Below are 25,380 nucleotides of genomic sequence, written 5' to 3' on the forward strand. Positions count from 1 at the left end.
AATGCGATCTGCATTGCAAAACATTCAGTGAAATACTTTTAAACCCTGCATATCTCAATAAAGAGAACCTGTCACCAAAAAAAAAACAGTCCCCTATGTGATGAAAAAAAAGTAAAAACTAAAAAAGAGGTAAAACGAAGTAAAAACTTAAGTAAAAAATTTTTTTTTATAAAAAAAATATAGTTACACTCAAGCACATAAAATCCCCCCCCCCCAAAAATTATTTTGAGGCTCCCCCACCCCCACACGCACAAACATAAACGAATGCGTCGGGCACCTACATGTGAAAACGTCAATTGCGATACACAGGTTACATATCGCCGTGTACGCCGGAGTGAGAGCAATAATTCTAGCACCAAACCTCCTCTGTAACACTAAACTGATACCTAGAGGAGGCCTTTGAACCGTCACCTAAAGAAAATATAGGGTACTGAAGTTTGACCATTTCTCTGACACAAAATGGGTTTGGCATGTTGGGTATATATATTTACTCAGCGCAACATCGTCATTTATATTTTACCCAAAATGTGGGTAATATATTGTATTTGTTCGCCCTAAAATTCATGGTAGTGTGTCTTTAATGAAATATTACATTTCCTAGACCTTTGCGGTAATATCATGTGACATAAACTACTGTTTTTTTTTATTCTCTAGCATGTCTGCTTTCAGAAAATATATAATGTTTGGGGTTTTGTGTAACCTTCAGGCCTAAAATTATTTTTTAATCACGTGTGCAAAAAAGAACACAAAAAAGGCTCTGGCAGCGAAAGGGTTAAAGGGCCAATCCACCTAGAAGTGGTGGTAATTAAAGCGGGATTCCGCTGCCTTTTTTTTTTCTTTTTAACCTGTGTCACTGGTGGGCGATTCCTATGGTGTCTTTGCAGTCACGATCGGCGTCTTTTTAACCCCCGGCGTGACGATTTCATTGCTAAGGAAAACTTTTAAAAAAGCAGTCCGGCGGTTTCCATTTTCACTGTGGGCGTTTGAAGCCCACAGGCATTTACTTCCTGGATGCGATGATGCTGAGCTCCCAGCATCCACCGCTCCATCTCGCACATGCTCATTGAGTGTCCTCTTTGTTTTCCTTCCTCTTGCCTCGTGTGCTATAGTGGTAATGGCAGATAGAGCTGCCTGCCCACTTTCAAAATGGCAATTTCGGACATGCCCTCGTCACGTGACCGGCGTCCTCCTTCCAAAATCTCACGAGATTTCGGCATGACTGTGTCCCCCACTGATTCCTGGGAAATAGCAAAAAAAGTTCCCAGGGACCATTGCGAAGCCGATAAACACGCCTACTCCAACGGGAGGAGAGCCCGGAAGTCGGCATAAACATTAAAAATAAAAAGGTAAATACTGCATATTATTTTATTTCAATGGTCATAACTGCATCTATGTTCCAAAGCCATTTGAATAAGATGAACTTGCAATTTTCTGTACAAAACCGCTTTTTAAAGCCGTCAGCTGCTGGCTTAGGTCTTGGGTACTCCAAAAGTAACATCTCCCTGTCATAATTCTCAGCTCAGTTCCTGTCCACCTGGGAGTTTTGGTTATTGCTGACCACTTTTAGCTTCATCTGTTACATTCTAAATATTCTAAAATCAATATAAAATCCAGCAGTGTTAGTGCATTCTAATGGGAAATGAAATGAGCTTTAGGTGGACTGATCCTTTAAATCAGGGGTCTCCAAACTTTCTAGACAAAGGGCCAGTTTACTGTCCTTTAGAGCTTAGGAGGGCCGGATTGTGGCCAGTAGGAGTAGAAAATGCCCCAGCCTCAGATGCCAAATCAATGCATGCCCCACCATTGGTTTTAGTGGGAGCAATAGTGTCCCATTGTTGGTATCAGTGGAAGGAATAGTGTCCCATCATTGGTGTCATTGGGAGGAATGGTGCCCCATCATTGGTATCAGTAGGAGAGGAATAGTGTCCCATCATTGGTATCAGTGGGAGGAAGGGTGCCCCATCATTGATGTCAGTGGAAGGAATTGTGCCCCATCATTGGTGTCAGTGGGAGGAATGGCACTCCATCATTGGTATTAGTGGGAGGAATAGTGCCCCATCATTGGTATCAGTGGTAGGAATAGTGTCCCATCATTGGAATCAGTGGGAGGAATAGTGCCCCATCATTGGTATCAGTGGTAGGAATAGTGTCCCATCATTGGAATCAGTTGGAAGAATAGTGTCCCATCATTGGTGTCAGTAGAAGGAATAGTGCCCCATCATTGGTATCAGTTGGATGAATAGTGTCCCATCATTGGTGTCAGTAGAAGGAATAGTGCCCCATCATTGGTATCAGTGGGGGGAATAGTGCCCCATCATTGGTATCAGTGGGAGGAAGGGTGCCCCATCATTGGTATCAGTGGGAGGAATGGTGCTCCATCATTGGTGTCAGTGGGAGGAATAGTGTCCCATCATTGGTATCAGTGGGAGTAATAGTGTCAAATCATTGATGTCAGTGGAAGGAATTGTGCCCCATCATTTGTTTCAGTGGGAGGAATGGCGTTCCATCATTGGTATTAGTGGGAGGAATGGTGTCCCATCATTGGTATCAGTGGGTGGAATAGTGCCCCATCATTGGTGTCAGTGGGAGGAATGGTGCCCCATCATTGGTGTCAGTTGTGGATGGAATAGTCCCTGAAGGGCCAGAAAGAGGCAAGCAAATGTCCACATCCGGCCCCAGGGCCGTAGTTTGGAGACCACTGCTTTAAATCAACAATTGTAAAATGTCACTAAACCTACTATCATAATTTATGGGGGGTAAAAACCTACTGAATTTGATTGGATATTTGAAATGTGAAATAGTTATGCCTCTTATTATTATATTTATTAATGGTGAAAAATAAATTGCTATTCTTATCACGGTTTAATATCAACATTATAAACCAATGTCCATAAATCAGCATTAAAGGATGTTTTGTCCATTTAAAAGTTTCTAACCATTGTCTAATTGAATATTAATGTGGTGTATATATACATCCATCCCCTTGTCTGCCCCATATCTAAGCCCAGATGGGTGAAACGTATTAGAGAAGCGGACCCAGGATGTGGGATGTAGTGTATGCGGTCTTTCAATAAAGCTGCTGAGCTTTGGCTACGTCATTGGAGCGTAGCCATTTTCTTCATAAGAGAGGAAAGTTGTCCGAATTAAAGAGTATTTCCCTAAAGTGGGAGTAAACTCCTATCCATGCACTATAAGGCTTACCTATAAGTACTATAAATATCTCCTAAACAAGTGCAGTTTAGGAGATATTTACTGTACATGCAGCCAGTGACATCACCCGGGTCGTTCCATCAAAGTCCTGTGCTGTACACAGCAACTCTCGCGTGCATGCACGGGAGCAACGCCAATCCGGCTCTGGTCACTCATGCAGAGGAGCCCGCCAACCCGGAAGGAAAACTGGTCGCCCTGTGACATAATGTGCTAGTATATGATGCAAAAAAATAAAAATAAAATCGCCAGTGGTTTACTACTACTTTAAACTACCAGTTTAAATTGGAGCAAGTGTACCTATTGGAATATTTCCTCTTACTTCTTGATCTGGCGACAACTGTAGAAGCAGCCGCTGCCACCCAACTGCAGGTCCCTATCTGGCCTTTTGCATTATATTGCTAAAAACTCATGCTTTGTGCCCATACCATTTAAACTAAGCATGCCCTGACATGGTACCCACAAAACAAAAGTTACCATTAAAGGACCAAGCACCAGGAACTATGTGCCAACCCACTAAAGTAAATTAATAGAGTCTCATTAACTTCTCAATGTATATTTTTGTAGCCATTTTTATAAAAAAATTATACGATAGAAGACATTGGTTAAAAAAAACTAATGGCATCACCTAATGGTGAAAAGTGATGCAGTGAAAATGTGTAGCATTTCATGGAGAATTCAACAAAATGGTTGCTCTTTGCACACAGACACCAACTCCTGGTGGCATAAATATGAATGAGATGGGTAAAATATGGCTTCAGCTCCTGTTCTCAACCTCTAGTAAACTTCTCAGATCTGTTTCACCCCCCATTTTTCTTTTCTTTTTTTTATGATTAAGCCCAAAATGGGGAAACGTGTCGTTCTCTACAGGTAGAGAACAGGAGCTGAAGCCAAATTTTTACCCATCTCATTTACATTTATACAACAGGGAGTTGGGGTCTGTGTGCAGACGGCCACCATTTTATTAAAGTCTGCTAGAGCCTGACAAACCGATATGGTCTGTCTCGCGCCCGTCTATGCACATACTGGTCTGACTAATTTGGGGGCATTCAAGGGGTACTTTTTTATTGTTTTGGATTCCATGAAGAACACTACTTTAGGATTTGATGTATGTGATTCAGTGCTTTGTATTACTAAATGAAATAAATGAATTACCATTATTTTCTGGACATGGCAGACACTTCACAGAGACATAGCTTGTACCCCACAGGAAAGGCAGCACCTGGGCAGCAGCGATGGGCAAGGAGAATGTCTTCTTGGGTATTAGGTCAAGCACTTTTTGTATTATTACAGAACAATCCCAGTTTACTGAAAAATACTTCTCTGCAGCCATCAAAGCCTAAAAATAAAAAAAACACAGGAGACACATGATTTAAAACTAAGAGCAAGCACTGCTATATCTACAACCGTGGCCAAAAGTTTTGAGAATGACACAAATATTAATTTTCACAAAGTTTGCTGCCTCAGTTTTTATGATGGAATTTGCAATTCATCTGATCACTCTTCATAACATGCTGGGGTATATGCAAAGTTGCTCTTTGCCATGAAAATGAACTTAATACCATAAAAACATTTACACTGCATTTGTGAAGAAGGCGTCAGGGTACCCAAAAAAGTCCAGCAAGCGCCAAGATCGTCTCCTACAGTTGGTTCATATGTGGGATTGGGGCACCACCAGTGCAGCGGTTACTCAGGAATGGCAGCAGGCAGGTGTGAGTGCATCTGAGGAGAAGACTTTTCCTTGCAAAATCTTTTTTATTAAATGTTTCTATGTTTAAATAGCCCATGCAGGGGCCAAACCTTTGCCAACGCAGGGGCAGTTTCTGATGCAGCAACATACCGCAACAGGGCACAACATACGACATAAACAAACAAACTTATACTATAACCCCAATGTGGGGAGAGGTTCAGTTCAGGAGAATCTGTGCTCAAATTGGTACCAACAGGATAATGCAACATAAGAGTAGTTGGATCAATATAATAACAGACAAGATATATAGTGTTAATCTAGGAATTGGTTACTGCATCAGTTGCCGTAGTATTATCATGTAGCCAACAGGTCCATACCTGAGGACTTTTAGAAGGCTGGCCTGGTGTCCAGAAGGGCAGCAAAGAAGCCACCTCTCTCCAGGAAGAACATCAGGGACAGACTGATATTCTTCAAAAGGTACGGGGATTGGACTGCTGAGGACTGGGGTAAAGTCATTTTCTCTGATGAATCCGCTATCTGATTGTTTGGGGCATCCGGAAAAAACCTTGTCTGGAGAAGAAAAGGTGAGCGCTACCATTAGTCCTGTATCAAAAGTAAAGCATCCTGGGACCATTCATGTGTGGGGTTGCTTCTCAGCCAAAGAAGTGAGCTCACTCAGTTTTGCCTAAGAACACAACCATGAGTAAAGAATGGTACAAAAACATCCTCCGAGAGCAACTTCTCCCAACCATCCAAGATCAGTTTGGTGATGAACAATGCCTTTTCCAACATGATGGAGCACCTTGCCATAAGTCAAAAGTGATAACTAAGCGGCTTGGGGAACAAAACATTGAAATTTTGGGTCCATGGTCAGGAAACTCCCCAGACCTTAATGCCATTGTAAACTTGTGGCCAGTCCTCAAAAGGCGGGTGAAAATAAATAAATAAATATATCACAAATTTTAATTGACAGCACGCCAGTGCAAATTACAGAGGTCTTGATATAGAACTGCAAATATTGACTCTGCCTAAACTTTATAATGTAATTGTCAATAAAAGCTTTTAAGAATTGTAAAATGCTTATAAATATACTTCAGTATACCTTAGTAACATCTGACAAAAATATCTAAAAACCCTGAAACAGCAGACTTTGTGAAAATGAATTGTGTTAAGCGCAAAACTTTTGGCCATGGCTGTTTACTGTGTGAAAACTTTTTAAAATACGTTCACCCTACTCCTTGAGTCCACTTCACTATATTAGAGCAAAGCCTAATATATCATTTGATTCTGTCAGAAATTCAGAAAAGTACAAGAGCGAGAAAGAGCGCACACCAGCCCTAGTGCATTAACGTTTGTTTGACTTAGTAAAAAATTAAAAAAGCCAAGTATATCACTCACAAACAGCCGATTAAGTAGTTGCATTAACAATTGAAGCCTCCACGGCAGCCGTGGAGGCTTCAATTGTTAATGCAACTACTTAACCACTTGGGATCCGCGCTATTGCCAAATGACGGCATTAGCGCGGACCTACATTTCCGGGACTACGTCTATTGACGTCGTCCCGTGTACGAGCGGCCTGCGCGCCCCCTGAGGGGCGCGCGCGGCGCGCTCTGTGATCGGCGAGTCCATGAGACTCGCCTGATCACCGATCCGTGCAAGGGGTCGATCCCGACCCCTTATCACGTGATCAGCTGTCAGCCAATGACAGCTGATCATGTGATAGAACGGAGCCGGTAATCGGCTATTATTCCTCCTCGCGCTGATAGCGCGAGGAGAAAAAAAAAAAGCCGATCACCGGCGGCCGTGATCGGGACATCAGTCCCGATCATGGCCAGCAATACAAGGGGCCACCTGCCAGTGCCCACCTGCCTCCCGCAGTGCCATCCTGAATAAAAGTAAGTGCCCCCCGTCAGTGCCCCCCGTCAGTGCCCATAGTGCCCACAGTGCCACCCACAGTGCCACCCACAGTGCCACCCCACAGTGCCACCCACAGTGCCACCCACAGTGCCCACAATCTGCCTCAAAGGTGCTGCACCCCAGTGCCGCCCATCAGTGCCCAGCAGTGCCGCCCATCAGTGCCCAGCAGTGCCACCTATCAGAGCCACCTATCAGTGCCACCTATCAGTGCCCATCAGTCCCATCTATCTGTGGTACCTATCAGTGCCCATCCGTGCCACCCATCCGTGCCACTTATCCGTGCCACCCATCCGTGCCATCTTATCTGTGCCCATCTTTGCCCATCAGTGCCGCCTTATCTGTGCCCATCGGTGCCGCCTTATCTGTGCCTATTAGTGCCGCCTTAACTATGCCTATCAGTGCCCACCAGTGCAGCCTATCAGTGCCCACCAATGCAGCCCATCAGTGCCCACCAATGCAGCCCATCAGTGCCCACCAATGCAGCCTATCAGTGCGACCTAATCAGCGCACTTCAATGAAGGAGAAAAATGACCCGTTTGCAAAATTTTATAACAAACTATTAAAACATGATTTTTATTTTTTTATTTTTTGCATCTTTTTTTGTTTGTTTAGCAAAAAATAAAACTCCGAGCTGTAACTAAATACCACCAAAAGAAAGCTCTATTTGTGGGAAAAAAATGATAAAAATTTCATTTGGGTACAGTGTTGTATGACCGCGCAATTGTCATTCAAAGTGCATCAGCGCTGAAAGCTGAAAATTGGTCTGGGACTGAGGGGGGTTTAAGTGCCCAGTAAGCAAGTGGTTAATCGGCTGTTTGTGAGTGATATACTTGGCTTTTTTAATTTTTTACTAAGTCAAATAAACGTTAATGCACTAGGGCTGGTGTGCGCTCTTTCTCGCTCTTGTACTTTTTAGGATTGTCTGCCACCCAGTGGACCTTAGTAAGAGCAGCAACACCCGGAGTGGATGTAACAAACATATATATTGTTTAGAAGTATTCTGGAGGAACTGGATAGGATGTGACAGCGCCGTGCTTGATATATTTGCATTTTTTGTATCTGTCAGAAATTCAGAACTGTCCTGTATCTTGTTTACACTTGCTGTTTAATGTATAAAACTAGAATTGATGGGTTTGCACCACTTCCCCAATGTCATATGCACAAATTAAGGGAATTAAACAATCTCGGTACATTTAAAAGGTGCCACAATGTAATCAAAAACAACAAAAAAATTTATTAAATGGGTTGTTTATATTTTAACAAAAACTGTATGAATAAAAATATGACATTCAAGCACATATACATATAGTTATTATTTTATCAAGCATCCTTCCCATTTGGCTTACCACCAATCTACTCCCAGAGTAGACTAACAAAATGCAGACCTCAATGGTTTGTTAGGTATTACAGTACAGATAATTTCAATTGCACACATGGGATGATGGTGGAGTCCTATTCTTCTACGTGTTTCACATTATGCGTCATCAGGAGGACATGTTGGGAAGACTAGTAATAATAAAGAAATAGTAAAGTCGCTTAAAGGGGAAGTTTACTTTTTGAAAACAAAATTAATAAACAAATGCACTTTTTGCAGGTAAACAAATGTGCATTTATTTTATTTTTTTTCTAAGGAGCCTGCAGAGCATTGCACCTGGGATCTACTGATTATGGGTGCAATGTCAGGCTTCTGCAGACTCTCAGGATAGCTGTCGGGCAGGCAGTTATGAGCAGGAAGATCAATGAACTACAAAAGCACTCACCAGTGCCCCGAAGTTTGTTGAGAACTACAAGCTATCAGGCACAATGGCTGACTGTACCTGTATATTTGTCACAGGAAAGTGTGAATAAATGGCATGGCTGTGTGGGTGCAGACCCGCATGGCAGCGTTGTTTTAATTGTTTAATTGTGACAGCGGATGTGGGGAGAAGATCCCCCACCCGCTGTCACAGGGAGTGGGGTATTGGGGAGAGATGGTGTGTATTCTGAACATATTACCCCCTATATATGGGTGTAACATGCAGGGCTGGCCCTACCATGGGACCCAGTGGGACATTGTCCCAGGCAGCATTTTAAGAGGGGCGGCCTGTGGAAATGCTGTGAAAGGCTGCTTTCAATGAGTGTGCAGCCCCTGCTGCCTGTGAGACAGTTTTACACTGAGCAGATCGCCCTGCTTGTAAGATCGCTGAGTGTGTGACACTGTCATGTAATGTAACTGAAAGCAGAGAGAGCTGTCAAAATTGAGCAGTGATGTTGGGGTGGGAGGGACCCAGCAGCTATTGAACACCAGCCAATGGGATGGGATCTGGGTAGGCCGCTATGTGTATGTGGCCCGTCCACTTTCTTAAGCAGCCCAATGATTGGCTGTTGTTTGATAGCTGCTGGGTCTCACCCACCATGGGTCCTGCCCACCCCTTGACATCAGAGAGAGACCAGCTGTCATTATTCAGCATATGTTGGGGTGGGCAGGACCCGGGGTGGGCGTAACCCAGCAGCTATCAAACACCAGCCAATGATTGGGCTGTTTAAGAAAGGGGGCGGGACCACATATACGTAGCGGCCTGCCCAGATCCCATCCCATTGGCTGGAGTTTGATAGAGGCTGGATCCCGCCCACCCCGACATCAACGCTTAATTTTGACAGCTGGTTTCTCTCTGCATGAAGTTACATTACATGACAGTGTCACACACAGTTTCACTAAGCGTCAATATCGACCTTAGTTTGAAACTCCCTCTCCTTTGTCAGTCCCAATCAGTGCCACCTGCCATTGCCAATCATTGCCACCTGCCAGTGCTAATCAGTGTCAACAGCCAGTGCCAATTTAGTGCCACCTGCCAGTGCCAACCCTGCCCAAGAGTGCCACCTATCAGTGTCCATCAGTGCTAACCATCAGTGCTGCCAATTAGTCCCCATCAGTGCTGCCAATCAGTGCCACTAAATGCTACCTATCAGTGCCAGTGCTGCCAATCAGTGCCAGTGCTTCCAATCAGTGCTGCCTATGTTGCCCGTTCAGTGAACATCCTAATTTGAGGGGTGCTTGGTGGGATTCTAGGGCCCTAATTGGATGAAGCCTTGCACCTGACCGCTGGTTAGAGCACAGAGCACTGTCCGAGCCCTGATTGCACAAAATGATGACTTTGTCCAATCATGGCTCAGTGCTCATAGTCCCACCCAACACTATAAAAGGTTCCTTTGGCCAGCGGGGGAGCCAATCAGGGGTCCGGCAGACTCAATGTCTGCTGGCCACCCGCGATCCTTCCCCGCAGTGACAGAATGGGGATCTGCCTGTTCTCACAGGACAGATCACACAGAACCTTTCTTTCTCCTAAGCAGGAAGATGTATCTGTGTGTTTCCCTAGTCATACAGTCCCCCATACAGTTAGAAAACACCTGAAGGGAACACATTTAACTCCTTTATCACCCCTGATGTTAAACCCTCCCCTGTCAGTGTCATTAGTACAATAACAATGCATATTTTTAGCACTGATTACTGTAATAATGTCACTGATTCTCAAAAAAGTGTCAAAAATGTCAGTTAGGTGTCTGATCTTTCTGCCACAATGTCGCAGTCCCGCTAAAAATCACTGATCGCCACCATTACTAGTAAAAAATAAAATTAAAATGGCATAAATATATCCCCTAGTTTGTAGATGCTATAACTTTTGTGCAAACCAATCAATAAATGTTTATTGGGATTTTTTACCAAAAATATGTAGCAGAATACATATCAGCCTAACCTGATGAATAAATGTGTTTTTTTTTTACATTTTTTTTGTAAATGTTTTATAGCAGAAAGTAAAAAAAGTTTTTTTTTTTTTATTTATCGCTCTTTTTTTGTTTATATCGCAAAAAATAAAAATCACAGAGTTGATAAAATACCACCAAAAGAAAGCTCTATTTATGGGAAAAAAAGGATATAAATTTTGGTTGGACACATTAAAATTAAGTTAAAGCGACGCAGTGCCGTATCGCAAAACCACCTCAATACTGGGCACTTTCACCCCCTTCCTTCCCAGACCATTTTTCAGCTCTCAGTGCTCTCGCACTTTCAATGACAATTGCGCGGTCATGCTACGCTGTACCCAAATGAAATTTTTATCATTTTGTTCACACAAATAGAGCTTTATTTTGGTGGTATTTATTCACGACTCCGTTTTTTATTTTTTTGCGTTATAAAAAAGAGCATAAATTAAGGGCCGGTTCACACAGCGAGGCGCGGCGAGGCGTCTCCGACTTACCTCGCCGCGACCTGCGGGGAGCTCAGCGGCGACTTGCAGAGGACTTCTGTATAGAAGTCAATGCAAGTCGCCCCCGAAGTCGCCCCGAAGTAGTACAGGAACCTTTTTTCTGAGTCGGAGCGACTCGAGTCGCTCCTCTCAGAACGGTTCCATAGTACTGAATGGGGGCGACTTGCGGGAGCGAGGCGAGGCGAGCCGTGTCGCCTCGCCTCGCCTCGCTGTGTGAACCGGCCCTTAGGAAAAAAAACAATATTTTCTTCTTTCTATTTTAAAAGGAATCCAATAAAACCTAATTTTGTCATAAATTTAAGCCAAAATGTATTCTGCTACATGTTTTTGGTAAAAAAAATTCCGTTAAGTGTATAATAATTGGTTTGTGTGATCACGGACATATGTACGCAAATTATCATGTACAGATGTGCGCAGGTGATCACGGACATATGTGTATAGATAATCACTGGGACATGTGATTTTAGTGGGACATATGTTGGGGACATGTGTGTTTTGGGGACAAGTGTGTTTACACTGTGTGTTTTACACTGGGTTGGTGATCAGTGAGTAAAAAGCTGTAAAAAACAGCTCATACTCACTAATCACCAGCCGTCTGCAGCGATCCGCTCTCCTCAGTGACAACTTCAGTGTGAGGAGAGGAGAGCTGATTGCCGTCAACCGTCTCTGTGTTTACATCACATGATGGCTGGGATTGGACACGGCCGTCATGTGATCAGGAGGGCCAATCACAGAGCCCTCCTGACGATCGGAGATGCGCTGTGTCCTGGTGACACAAGCTCATTGGGATCGCGCCGCTGCGTGGGCACACGCGCGTGCGCAACCCCCCTCCTTCTGAAGGACGTTCCTGAACGTCCATTCAGAAGGAGAGAGCGCCCACCCGGCCTTATGTGTACATTGGCCAGGTGGGAAGTAGTTAAACAGTGTGGACTACAAAAATACATCTCTTCTATGTTATGGAGATGAGGGCATGGGGACATGTTCTGTAGTCCTGTCTTTGGATGACAACACAGCTCCTACATGAATACAGTACAATGCTTGAGTTTTGTCACCCTGAGCCAAGCAGTATGTTACTGTTACTGGAAGGATCACCAGATAAAATAATAAAAAAACCTGAAAAAGGGAAAACCAAAGCAGCCAGCACAGCTGAGAACTGGTGAGCAACAATATATTACATTTTGGTTTTATTTTTTATTTTTTTATACACTTCTATACACCTCATCCTAAACATACAAGTGTACTGTTCATACCTGTCCAGCTAGGCCCGTGCTGTAAGCATTTCCGATGAGTCCATCTTTTTGATTCTGTAAAATATAATTCAGGAGACCAGACAGAGTTTTCCTCACTTCTGTAAGTGTATTTTTAGGGACATTTTCCATGCCGAGCACACAAACCAACCCCATCACTACTACGGCTGCTGTGTCTGTGAAGGCAGAGGTTTGGTTAAGGCAATAATGAAAACCTTTGACGTTAGATAAATAACACATTTGTCATCTTCCGGTACACTTTCCCAGTTGGGACTGCAAAATATTTTTTTAACAATGGAATTAGGCATATTTTAAATTTAAAAAAAAGCTGTCTTACCCTCTGAATATTACCTTAGAAATGAGTTCACATGTCATTTAACCGCTTGCCGACCAGCCGCCTGCAGTTTTTCTGCGGCAGAATGGCACGGCTGGGCGAAACAATGTTACTTTACGTCGCTTCGACTTTTGGCCACTAGGGGTGCACGTGCACCGTCAGAGGCGTGCATGCCCGCAGCGTGTGCCCGAAGCCGATGCGAGTGCCCAGCGGGCGTGATGACTGCCAGTCACCTGTGATCGCTCATGACCGAGACACACAGATCCTGGTTCTTTCAGAGGAGTAGAGATAGATCGTGTGTTCATACTATGTGTGAACACCGATCTCTCTCCCCTCCTAGACAGTCCCATCCCCCTACAGTTAAAACTCTCCAGCTTTAGTAAATAGCCCCAATAGTGTCCTTCTGTTACCTTCCCTATGGTAGGCAACCCCTGCATCTTACCCAGGAACATGGCACCATAGCCTAAATCCCGCAGTGCACTGGTACCAACTCAGCTGCAGTATGCAAGCATCAATTGAAAATAATGTTGCTGGAGCCACCAGTGCTTACACAAAAAAATAGGTTGTCATTCATGCACAGGCTGTTCCAGCAGCATGTATTTCAATTGACACGTGTGCGATGCGACTGGAGTTGGGACCAGTGCTGGGACAAGGTGATCCAGTGCCCAGGGCAAAGACACCAAATTGCGCCCCCCCTTCCCTTAAGGTTAGGGTCAGGGTGCCCCCTACCCCTGCAATAAACCATTGCGCCAGGGGCAGCCTCCCCTCCTGCCCACCCCTTGTCCCGGTCCTGGTTGGGACCTGCGCACTGCAAGATTTAGACCCCTTTCACACCAGGGCGTTTTGCATGCGCTATAGCGTTAGAAATAGCGCCTGCAATCCGCCCTAAAAAAGCTGCACCATTGTCTGTAGTGTGAAAGCCCAAGGGCTTTAACACTACAGCGGTGAGCTGGCAGGACGTCAAGGAAAAGTCCTGCCAGCATCTTCTTTGGAGCGGTGAAGGAGCGGTGTGTTTACCGCTCCTCCACCACTGCTCCCCATTGAAATCAATGGGGCAGTGCTGTAATACCGCCAGAAAAACACAGCTATTGCGGCGTATTGCTGGCGGTTTTAACCCTTTCTCGGCCGCTAGCAGAGGGGTAAAAGCGACCCGCTAGCGGCCGAAATGCGCTGCAAATCCGGCGGTAAAACGACCGCTAAGAATAGCGGGGTTTTGCCGCCCACGCTAGGGGCCATGTGGTACGAAAGGGGTCTTAGCGTACACTGCCAGGCTTTGCATAATTAATAGAATTTTGTAAAAATACATTGATGTTAGTTAAATATTATTAACTGGGTGTGTTTGATATTGCAGAAATCTGACCATAGGTCCAGTTCATATACTCACCTACATTACCACACACCTCTGGTGTAGTGTGCTTGGCCACAATGTGTGCTGCCGTACTAGTATAAGGGCTGGACATGGTGCAGAGACCGAGAAGGTCCAGACCTACCTGGTACCAGGTGGTTATTACGGATGCTTTTGGAGATGACCCATTTCCTGTAATAAGAATCGGTGATTATTCATACACTCTAACAAACTCATAATCAATACCACAAGATCGAATTAGTTACAAATCACATCTTTAAAGAGGGGGCAAAATATGAAATTTGAGATAATTTCTTGGGTTATTCTCAACAGCGTGAAAAGAAAAAGGGAATCTTTCCAGTTGGGAAAGCAAAAAGAATCCTACAGAGGCCCTAAAACTTTTCCCCAAAAGAGGCATACTTTAAACATGATATTTTTAATTTGCATTAAAGCCATCACTATTTATGGAACCAAGTACAGCAATGCAAGCCTCAGTTTTGGCTGCCTATATTAGACTTTAATACCCTTCCACTGTTCCCCCATCTCTAGCCGTGGAGTTGTTTTTTTAATGAAATGCAAACTATAATGATTTTCGTGAATTTTATATCTTTTCAAAATACTGTTGTAAAAAAAAAATTAGTAAAACAAAAAAAGTATACATTTGCTATATGTGAACAGATAAACATTAAATACATGACAAAGGACATGTTGAGCACTGTTGGATAGCTACTCAGACATCATAGCAGATGCTCCCTGACACCAAGTTGGCTATCGCTGATTGACACTGTAAAGTGAATGTAAACCCTTACATATAACCCAGTGAAGTGACTGGCCACAGGTGATACACAGAGATGAAACAAATCCTCCTACATAAGTTGTACCCATCTATCTGCAGCCTTCTCTTCTGTTCAATATTCTGAATTATAACGTTTGTCTGAGAGTTCAGAAAAAAAGGGGGTGGAGTGCTGAAGTCAACCTCTGCAGAGCTCAGTGAGGAGAACTCTGACAACTGATTGGAGAGAAGGGATACCCCCCCCCCCCATACAGGAACAGAACAGAGGCTGTCAGTCCCTCCCCATCACCATTTTTTTCTTGGTGTCAGGAAAACCTATCAGAAGTGATTAAGATTGATAGAAGAAGAAAGAAGCAGCAGACAAAATTGATATTTGGTGCTCTTAAAGGAGAAGTCCAGCCTAAGCTTGTTTGGCTGGGCTTCCCCTAGGGGTCACAGGAGTGCAATATGTTTTGCACTCCTGTGACCTGTTTTCAGCAGAGAGCAGTCTGAAGTCCGGTCTCTGCTGACATCACACAGATCAGTCCAGGCACCGTGTCATACCAACTCTGGGAGTCTGGATCCGCCAGGTGCCTGGACTCTCACCGAACCGCTCCCACAGCGGAACACAGAGGAACCCTTGAAATAGTTCTCCGGTCTTGAGGAACCCCTGCTAACAATTAGAATTCTACAACTCATGATACATTAGTGTGATGGTCAGTAGGAAGAATGGTCCTTACACTTGTGGTCATTGGGAAGAATTACCTCCTTACAGATAGCTAAAAAGATCAATGGTGTGAGTGGGAACTTATCTGAGAAGCAGAAATGGCCTAATGCTGGAGGAACCCCTGGCAACCTCTGGAGGAACCCTGGTTGAGAATCACTGGTCTAGGCAATTTACCCATATGTCACTGCATGTTTCCAGGTTTTTGGGCGTGCGCGAGCGTGTCCCCTTCTGACCCGTACGATTTGTTAGCAGGTTTCAGGAAGTGATTTTGGCTCTATATCTGCTTATCGGTTGTGGTCAATCACACACAGAGTTCTGTGTTTACAAACACATAGAACTCTGTACATAGACTGCGATCTGGTGTTTTTTTCTCCCTGAAGTCAATTGTGGGTTCAGGGAGAAAAAGCAATCAAGGCTGGGAGCAAAAGCAGCACACATTACACTTGTTAGGAACATGGTTAACCCCTTGATTTCCCCTTGATGTTAACCCCTTTCCAGCAAGTTTCATTGGTACAATGTACTGTATTATCACCAATCACCGTATCAGTGTCACTAGTGATGAAGTGTTAGTTAGGGTCTATTAGTGCCAGATTGCCCGCCACATTATCACAGTCACACCACAATTACTAGTATAGCGGCTATAGCTGCATAAATTCTAGTATATATATATATAGACCCCATAATTAATTATACATTTATTGGGATTTTCTTTAACAAAATGTAGCAGAATACATTTTGGCCTAAATGTATGAAGAAATTAGATGTTATCGGATGTGTTTTATAACAGAAAGTGAAAAATAATGTTTTTTTTTTTAATTTTTGGTCTCGTTTTGTTTATATAAAAAAAACCCAGGAGTGATCAAATACCACCAAAAGAAAGCTCTATTTTTGTGAAAAAAATATATTAATTTAATTTGGGTACAGTGCTGCATGACCGAGCAATTGCTCCGGAAGGCGGGACTGTATTATAGAGGCCACAGGAGATTCTCCCTGTATGTGATCTGATGGCACTCATCATCATGCCCCTCCGAGGCAGCAGTAGTCTGATTTGAGGCTGCAGATGGGCATTGATCAGGCTGCAATAATGGGCAATTGTGATGCTGCAGGTGGGCATTGATCAAGCTGCATTGATGGGCAATTGTGAGGAGGCAGATGGCATTGATCAGGATACAATGATTGGCAATTGTAAGGCTGTAGATGGGCATTGATCAGGCTGCAGATGGACAATGGTGAGGCTGTAGATTTGCATTGATCAGGCTGCATTGGTGGGCAATTGTGAGGCTGCAGATGGGCATTGATGGGAAATTGTGAGGCTGCAGATGGGCATTGATCCAGCTGCATTGATGCGCAATTGTGAGGCTGCAGATGGCATTGATCAGCCTGAAGATGGGCATTGGTGCGGCTGTAGATGGGCAATGGCGAGGATGCATTGATGGGCTCTGACCCTTATTTCTTTATTTAAAATCTACATTTTTTTCCTGAAACTTCCCTCCTAAAATGAAAGTGCAGATAAATACAGTAACAGTATACATTCTTTTTTTAACACTGTTAAAGTTTCTTTTTGACCAGAGCTTGTTTTTAGAACTTACCAAAAGCACGCAGCTCTTCACGAGTCTTGTTCTCCAGAAGCTGGACAAGGTTAATGCTTCCTTTTTGGACAGAGATGTTGCTGGGATCAACACACGAAGAGCGAAGAGCCAGAACATAAAGGGCCACTTTCCCTGAGGTAAAGGACGCATCTACAGAGAAAGAGAGAAGGCCAAAATGAATCACCCAGAAGACAACCAACCAAAGACTGGACAACTGGCCATGTGACCAGAATAATACGAAGGATAAGATCCACTCTCCAGTCATTTTTCCCAGATAGGTAAAGAGGACAACAAAACAAATTCTGTTATGCAGGCCATACACGGTCGAATTTCGAACGAATTTTCTTTTCAAAATCAGAAAATTCGTTTTTTTTGTGATCCGATGATGCCACCATTGATTTTCGAAATTCGGCCGACCAAGCCTTCAATTTCACCTCATGTTGCTACAGAAAAGAATTTTCTTGGCTGGGAATCTTCTTTTCTCTCCGTACATTTTCTTTTATCTCCGTACATTTTCTTTTATCTCCGTACATTTTCTTACGTTTCTCGCACGATTCTCCCATCATTGATCAGAAAATCGTTCGTTTTTCTAAAAATTTCCAACATGTCCGATTCCTCAAATTTTATTTCCGCACGAAAATCGGCTGTTGCTGCAGCCCACTAATGGTGCGAAATTCATACGAAAATTCTTAGATACGATTTTCGAAAGAAAATTCTTTCGAAATTCGAACCGTGTATGGCCGGCATAAGTTTTAGATAGCTGCCAATTGGGAAGATTCATCCTAGTGACCATTGTCACTTGGGCTAAAAGAGATGGTTGCATTTTAAGGTTATCACCAGAACAGGAAGTGAAGGAAATCTTTCAATAGGAACATTTGTTGCGGTGATGGGACTTATTGTGCACCAAAAGAAGAGGTAAGGGGAAATCTTCCATTTTTCTGGTGACACTAATCTAACTAACATCTTTTGTCCTCAAAGATGTGTACAAAACAAAAGATGAAAAGCGATCAGGTGTTTTAGCCATTCTCTACTCTAAAATGTTACAGCCTTATTCCAAAATGGGTTAAATTCATTATTTTCCTCAAAATTCAATAACTCAAACAATACCCCATAATGACAATGGGAAAGAAGTTTGTTTGAAATATTTGAAAATGTATTAAAAATAAAAAATAAGAAACAAAAATAATCACATGTACATAAGTATTCACACATGAAGGAAGGAAGAGGGAAGTGCCACTTAAGTGCGGCATCACAGGGGGTTTAATAAAAACAACGGTTATAAACACAACAAGTGAGGTAAAGGAAGGCCTATCGTAAACTGGTGAGTCCTTACTCCTGCATGGTCCGCCGGGTTGAGGTTCCCTGGGAAGCAGTGGAGGTGGTAGAAAGTTCCTGTGGTGTGTAGGAAGGCCATGCCTGGAATGCCTGGAACGCTCGGGCGCATTTGATGTGACCAGTCAGTAGACAAGCCAGTTTACAATAAGCCTTCCTTTATCTTACTTGTTGTAAGTATGTTTAACCGTTGTTTTATTAAACCCCCTGTGATACTGCACTTAGGTGGCGCTTCCTCCTTCCTTCCTACTTTGTTTGCAGAGCTGGCTCAACTCTGAGGATAGCATCCCCACAGTGCATCACAAACTTGTGCCCAGGCATCAAAGATTATCATTGCCACCCAGCAGCTACTGCTGCATATTTTGCCAGAATTGCTGTCCAGCATAAACTCCATGTGCCTGATCTCATGAATTTTTGAACATAAGTATTCACAGCCTTTGGTCACTACTTTGTAGAAGCACCTTTGGCACCAACTACAGCCTCAAGTCTTTTTGAGTATGATGTTATAAGCTTGCGCCCCTATTTTTGGGCAGTTTCTCAAATGTTTCTTTGCAGGTTCTCTTAAACTCCATCAGGTTGGATGGGGAGCGTCAGTGCACAGCCATTTTCTATGAGTGACCAACAATATCTAACCCAGTAGTGGACAGTGCTGCACGAAAAAGTCTGTACCCCACAACATGGAGTTCATATTTTCCTGGCATATGTTGGTGCTAATTGCCCCTGAAGAGTGTCTTGGTACATGAAATGCGTCGGGCTTACGCTATGCACCCTATCTGTATTTATCTTATTAGGGATATATACCAACAGACTTTTAACTGTCTATTGTGTGACAATGTGCATTCTATATGGGTGTTTCACCTTCTATGGATTTGTTGCCCTGTACCATCTGGGGGTTGGCTACTATATGTAAAAAGTACCACAGATGTATATTTATAATACCTTATAATTAACTCTACTTGGATCATTACTGTGTCAGTGTCATTATGCCACTGTTCATTAATAAATGGTTTGATATAATGGTGTTGGATCCTCTGGTCTCATTAGCCCACCTCATTCAAAGTCCCAACCTTCTCTTTTTATGTATGCATAGGGATGGAGACTTCGGTCTCATTTAAAGTCCCAAATTCTCGCTTGTTGAAACTTACACAGTAATCAGTGCATTTTTATAACACTGATCACTGTATAAATGTCAATGGTCCCAAAAATGTGTTAAAAGTGTACGATCTGTCCGCCACAATGTCGCAGTCCCACTAAAAATCGCAGATCGCCGCCATTACTAGTAAAAAATAATAATAATAAAAATGTCATAAATCTATTACTTATTTTGTAGACTCTAAAATGTTTGCTCAAACCAAACAATATACGTTTATTGCAATTTTTTCCCCTCAAAATATGTAGAAGAATATATGTGGTTAAAGTGCTTTGAGCACTGGTGAATAGTGATGGCCGAACGGTTCGCCCGGCGGTCGTTTCGCGGCGAATTTCCGACATTCGCGGTCCGCACGTTCGAACGCCTTTTTCCGTCGTTCGCCGCGGCGGACTTACGTGTTTAATGTATACAAGAACTTTAACCTTTGGTGACACGTTTATCATGTGATACAGGACAGCCAATTGAGACATGACAGCACATGGACACTTGTACATTCCCCCTAACCTATAAATACACCCGATCCGGTGGCCATTTTACATTCTTTCTTCTGTTAAGATAGGGACAGGTTCCTGTGTGGAGTAGGGAGAGATAAACCACTAGCTATTTGGTACACAAAAGTTCTTTTCAGGACTGGTATAGGTGTTAGGTGTTGATAGGTTTGCTGTGCTGCTGATTCTTGCAGCAGCCTGAGTGTCTTTTGTTAGTTTAGAGAAAGGGAAAGGACGGTGTATGCTACAGGGACAGCCAGATTAGTCTTTCATCATCATCATCATCATCATCATCATTAGCTGTTACTATCAAGGTCCACAAAAGAGCTGTTCCAGTAACCACTAATCGTTCTCTTTTTTTGCCAATTTGTATAGGGACAGGAAGGAAGCAGTGTTGTCAGGCAGTGAGGGTAATTTTAAAGACTTGCTGTTATTATTAGTTCCACAAAGGTTCTTTTCAGGACTGGTATCAGTGGTACAGTAATAGGCTTGTACATGTATAATATTCTTTCTTCCAAATATAGAAAGGATATTATACTTGACTGCTGCCCTTCTGCTGCAGTCTGCTAAACATTCACAACTCACTTGTTCCACAAAAGTTCTTATAAGGACTGGTAACTTGGTATAGGGTGCTACGGTACATAGGCTTGAGTGCGGTACAGTCTGCTGTTCTGTAAGGACCGCTATCGGTCCACAATAGATAGGGTTGACGTGCACCACTGCTGACCGCTGCCCTATACTGCAGCAGTCCTTCAGCGGTATAGGGACTGACGTACAGTCTGCTAATCACTAACACACAACCTGCTTGTTCCACAAAAGTTCTTATAAGGACTGGTAACTTGGTATAGGGTGCTACGGTACATAGGCTTGAGTGCGGTACAGTCTGCTGTTCTGTAAGGACCGCTATCGGTCCACAATAGATAGGGTTGACGTGCACCACTGCTGACCGCTGCCCTATACTGCAGCAGTCCTTCAGCGGTATAGGGACTGACGTACAGTCTGCTAAACACTAATACACAACCTGCTTGGTCCACAAAAGTTCTTATAAGGACTGGTAACTTGGTATAGGGTGCTACGGTACATAGGCTTGAGTGCGGTACAGTCTGCTGTTCTGTAAGGACCGCTATCGGTCCACAATAGATAGGGTTGACGTGCACCACTGCTGACCGCTGCCCTATACTGCAGCAGTCCTTCAGCGGTATAGGGACTGACGTACAGTCTGCTAAACACTAATACACAACCTGCTTGGTCCACAAAAGTTCTTATAAGGACTGGTAACTTGGTATAGGGTGCTACGGTACATAGGCTTGAGTGCGGTACAGTCTGCTGTTCTGTAAGGACCGCTATCGGTCCACAATAGATAGGGTTGACGTGCACCACTGCTGACCGCTCACCTATACTGCAGCAGTCCTTCAGCGGTATAGGGACTGACGTACAGTCTGCTAATCACTAACACACAACCTGCTTGTTCCACAAAAGTTCTTATAAGGACTGGTAACTTGGTATAGGGTGCTACGGTACATAGGCTTGAGTGCGGTACAGTCTGCTGTTCTGTAAGGACCGCTATCGGTCCACAATAGATAGGGTTGACGTGCACCACTGCTGACCGCTGCCCTATACTGCAGCAGTCCTTCAGCGGTATAGGGACTGACGTACAGTCTGCTAAACACTAACACACAACCTGCTTGGTCCACAAAAGTTCTTATAAGGACTGGTAACTTGGTATAGGGTGCTACGGTACATAGGCTTGAGTGCGGTACAGTCTGCTGTTCTGTAAGGACCGCTATCGGTCCACAATAGATAGGGTTGACGTGCACCACTGCTGACCGCTGCCCTATACTGCAGCAGTCCTTCAGCGGTATAGGGACTGACGTACAGTCTGCTAAACACTAATACACAACCTGCTTGGTCCACAAAAGTTCTTATAAGGACTGGTAACTTGGTATAGGGTGCTACGGTACATAGGCTTGAGTGCGGTACAGTCTGCTGTTCTGTAAGGACCGCTATCGGTCCACAATAGATAGGGTTGACGTGCACCACTGCTGACCGCTCACCTATACTGCAGCAGTCCTTCAGCGGTATAGGGACTGACGTACAGTCTGCTAATCACTAACACACAACCTGCTTGTTCCACAAAAGTTCTTATAAGGACTGGTAACTTGGTATAGGGTGCTACGGTACATAGGCTTGAGTGCGGTACAGTCTGCTGTTCTGTAAGGACCGCTATCGGTCCACAATAGATAGGGTTGACGTGCACCACTGCTGACCGCTGCCCTATACTGCAGCAGTCCTTCAGCGGTATAGGGACTGACGTACAGTCTGCTAAACACTAATACACAACCTGCTTGGTCCACAAAAGTTCTTATAAGGACTGGTAACTTGGTATAGGGTGCTACGGTACATAGGCTTGAGTGCGGTACAGTCTGCTGTTCTGTAAGGACCGCTATCGGTCCACAATAGATAGGGTTGACGTGCACCACTGCTGACCGCTGCCCTATACTGCAGCAGTCCTTCAGCGGTATAGGGACTGACGTACAGTCTGCTAAACACTAATACACAACCTGCTTGGTCCACAAAAGTTCTTATAAGGACTGGTAACTTGGTATAGGGTGCTACGGTACATAGGCTTGAGTGCGGTACAGTCTGCTGTTCTGTAAGGACCGCTATCGGTCCACAATAGATAGGGTTGACGTGCACCACTGCTGACCGCTGCCCTATACTGCAGCAGTCCTTCAGCGGTATAGGGACTGACGTACAGTCTGCTAAACACTAATACACAACCTGCTTGGTCCACAAAAGTTCTTATAAGGACTGGTAACTTGGTATAGGGTGCTACGGTACATAGGCTTGAGTGCGGTACAGTCTGCTGTTCTGTAAGGACCGCTATCGGTCCACAATAGATAGGGTTGACGTGCACCACTGCTGACCGCTCACCTATACTGCAGCAGTCCTTCAGCGGTATAGGGACTGACGTACAGTCTGCTAATCACTAACACACAACCTGCTTGTTCCACAAAAGTTCTTATAAGGACTGGTAACTTGGTATAGGGTGCTACGGTACATAGGCTTGAGTGCGGTACAGTCTGCTGTTCTGTAAGGACCGCTATCGGTCCACAATAGATAGGGTTGACGTGCACCACTGCTGACCGCTGCCCTATACTGCAGCAGTCCTTCAGCGGTATAGGGACTGACGTACAGTCTGCTAATCACTAACACACAACCTGCTTGTTCCACAAAAGTTCTTATAAGGACTGGTAACTTGGTATAGGGTGCTACGGTACATAGGCTTGAGTGCGGTACAGTCTGCTGTTCTGTAAGGACCGCTATCGGTCCACAATAGATAGGGTTGACGTGCACCACTGCTGACCGCTCACCTATACTGCAGCAGTCCTTCAGCGGTATAGGGACTGACGTACAGTCTGCTAATCACTAACACACAACCTGCTTGTTCCACAAAAGTTCTTATAAGGACTGGTAACTTGGTATAGGGTGCTACGGTACATAGGCTTGAGTGCGGTACAGTCTGCTGTTCTGTAAGGACCGCTATCGGTCCACAATAGATAGGGTTGACGTGCACCACTGCTGACCGCTGCCCTATACTGCAGCAGTCCTTCAGCGGTATAGGGACTGACGTACAGTCTGCTAAACACTAATACACAACCTGCTTGGTCCACAAAAGTTCTTATAAGGACTGGTAACTTGGTATAGGGTGCTACGGTACATAGGCTTGAGTGCGGTACAGTCTGCTGTTCTGTAAGGACCGCTATCGGTCCACAATAGATAGGGTTGACGTGCACCACTGCTGACCGCTGCCCTATACTGCAGCAGTCCTTCAGCGGTATAGGGACTGACGTACAGTCTGCTAAACACTAATACACAACCTGCTTGGTCCACAAAAGTTCTTATAAGGACTGGTAACTTGGTATAGGGTGCTACGGTACATAGGCTTGAGTGCGGTACAGTCTGCTGTTCTGTAAGGACCGCTATAGGTCCACAATAGATAGGGTTGACGTGCACCACTGCTGACCGCTCACCTATACTGCAGCAGTCCTTCAGCGGTATAGGGACTAAGAGTTTTGTCACAGGGTCATTTAAAAAATGACATGCAGAGGAAGAGGCAGGCCCTTCCGCAGGGGTGGTAGGGGTAGGGCAGGAGCAACAGGCTTGAGCCAAAGTGGGAAGTTGCAGAAGGTGCGTTCAATTACTTTAAAGGATGCACCAGACTTGGTTGAGTGGCTCGCTCAGCCTTACTCTTCTGCACCCTCCTCATCCTCTCGATCTGCACCCTCTTCTTCACTCTCTGCTATGTGCACCCCCAAAGACACTACCACCAACAACACGACCACCACCACCACCACCACATACCTTCCGCTTGAGTCACTGGAATTATTTTCCGATCCATATCAAGAGGACATTTCTGATGCGCAGCCACTCTTGGTATTGGATCAGGAAGAGGAGGTAGCAACAAGCGCTACTCAGCAGTCTGACGCCAGTACCCAGATCAGCCCAAGGAGGAGGTTGGTCCCCGGTGTTGCTGCCTACTCTACTTATAGCGGTGGGGAAGGTGACGTTGATGATGACGTGTCTAGTGATGTCACGTGGGTGCCCACAAGAGAGGAAGAGGAGGGGAGTTCAGAGGGAGATATGGACCAGCAGATAGGGAGGAGAAGCAGCAATGACTTACATTGCACAGCAGGGACAAAGCAGACTGCAAATGTATCAGGAGCGAGTCATCGACCATGTACGGTCACATCTGGCGCTCCCAGGACACCGGCACATGGCTCCGCAGTGTGGGCTTTTTTTAACGTGTCCGCTGCTGACAATAGCGTTGCCATCTGCAATCTTTGCAGTCAACGCGTTAGTCGCGGTAAGCCCAATACTCACCTAGGGACGACCGCCTTAAGAAGGCACATGAGCAGCCATCACCGAGCCCAGTGGGAGCAACGGAACACACAAAGCCACACTGCAGGCTCTCACCGTCCAGCCTCGTCTTCTACTTCTCCTTCTCCTCTCTCCTCACAATTGTCCTCCACTCCACCTTCCATCACGCCAAGCTCACATTTTTCTGCAAAAAGGCAGGCTTCCGTGGGCCTAATGTTTGAGCGTAAAAAAATGATGACGCCGGATAACCCTCTTGCCCAACGGTTGGCGGCTGGCTTGTCAGAACTCATAGCCCGCCAACTACTGCCATATAAACTGGTGGACTCGGAGGCCTTTCGCAAATTTGTGGCCATTGGAACACCACAATGGAAGGTCCCAGGAAGGAAGTATTTCTCAGAGAAGGGCATCCCAGAGCTATATGGCCATGTTCAGCGGCAAGTGAATGTATCTCTGGCAC

At 44.6% G+C, this 25,380-nt stretch overlaps 1 protein-coding gene across 1 annotated transcript in view; it reads right to left on the bottom strand.

Moving 5' to 3' along the window:
• The window catches only part of LOC143958182 (cobalamin binding intrinsic factor-like), a 49,594-nt gene that overhangs the window by 12,130 nt on the left and 12,084 nt on the right, over positions 1 to 25,380 (bottom strand). The window contains exons 3-6 of the mRNA XM_077467654.1: positions 17,073 to 17,222; positions 14,024 to 14,176; positions 12,309 to 12,481; positions 4,363 to 4,546 (exon numbers count right to left, since the gene is read on the bottom strand). Coding sequence (XP_077323780.1) covers positions 4,363 to 4,546; positions 12,309 to 12,481; positions 14,024 to 14,176; positions 17,073 to 17,222 — 660 coding nt within the window. The remainder of the gene's footprint in view (positions 1 to 4,362; positions 4,547 to 12,308; positions 12,482 to 14,023; positions 14,177 to 17,072; positions 17,223 to 25,380) is intronic.

This window comes from Lithobates pipiens, unplaced genomic scaffold, assembly GCF_037356315.1.
Source record: "Lithobates pipiens isolate NorthernLeopardFrog02 unplaced genomic scaffold, aLitPip1_a1.2 Scaffold_59, whole genome shotgun sequence".
Taxonomy (NCBI): Eukaryota; Metazoa; Chordata; class Amphibia; order Anura; family Ranidae; genus Lithobates; species Lithobates pipiens.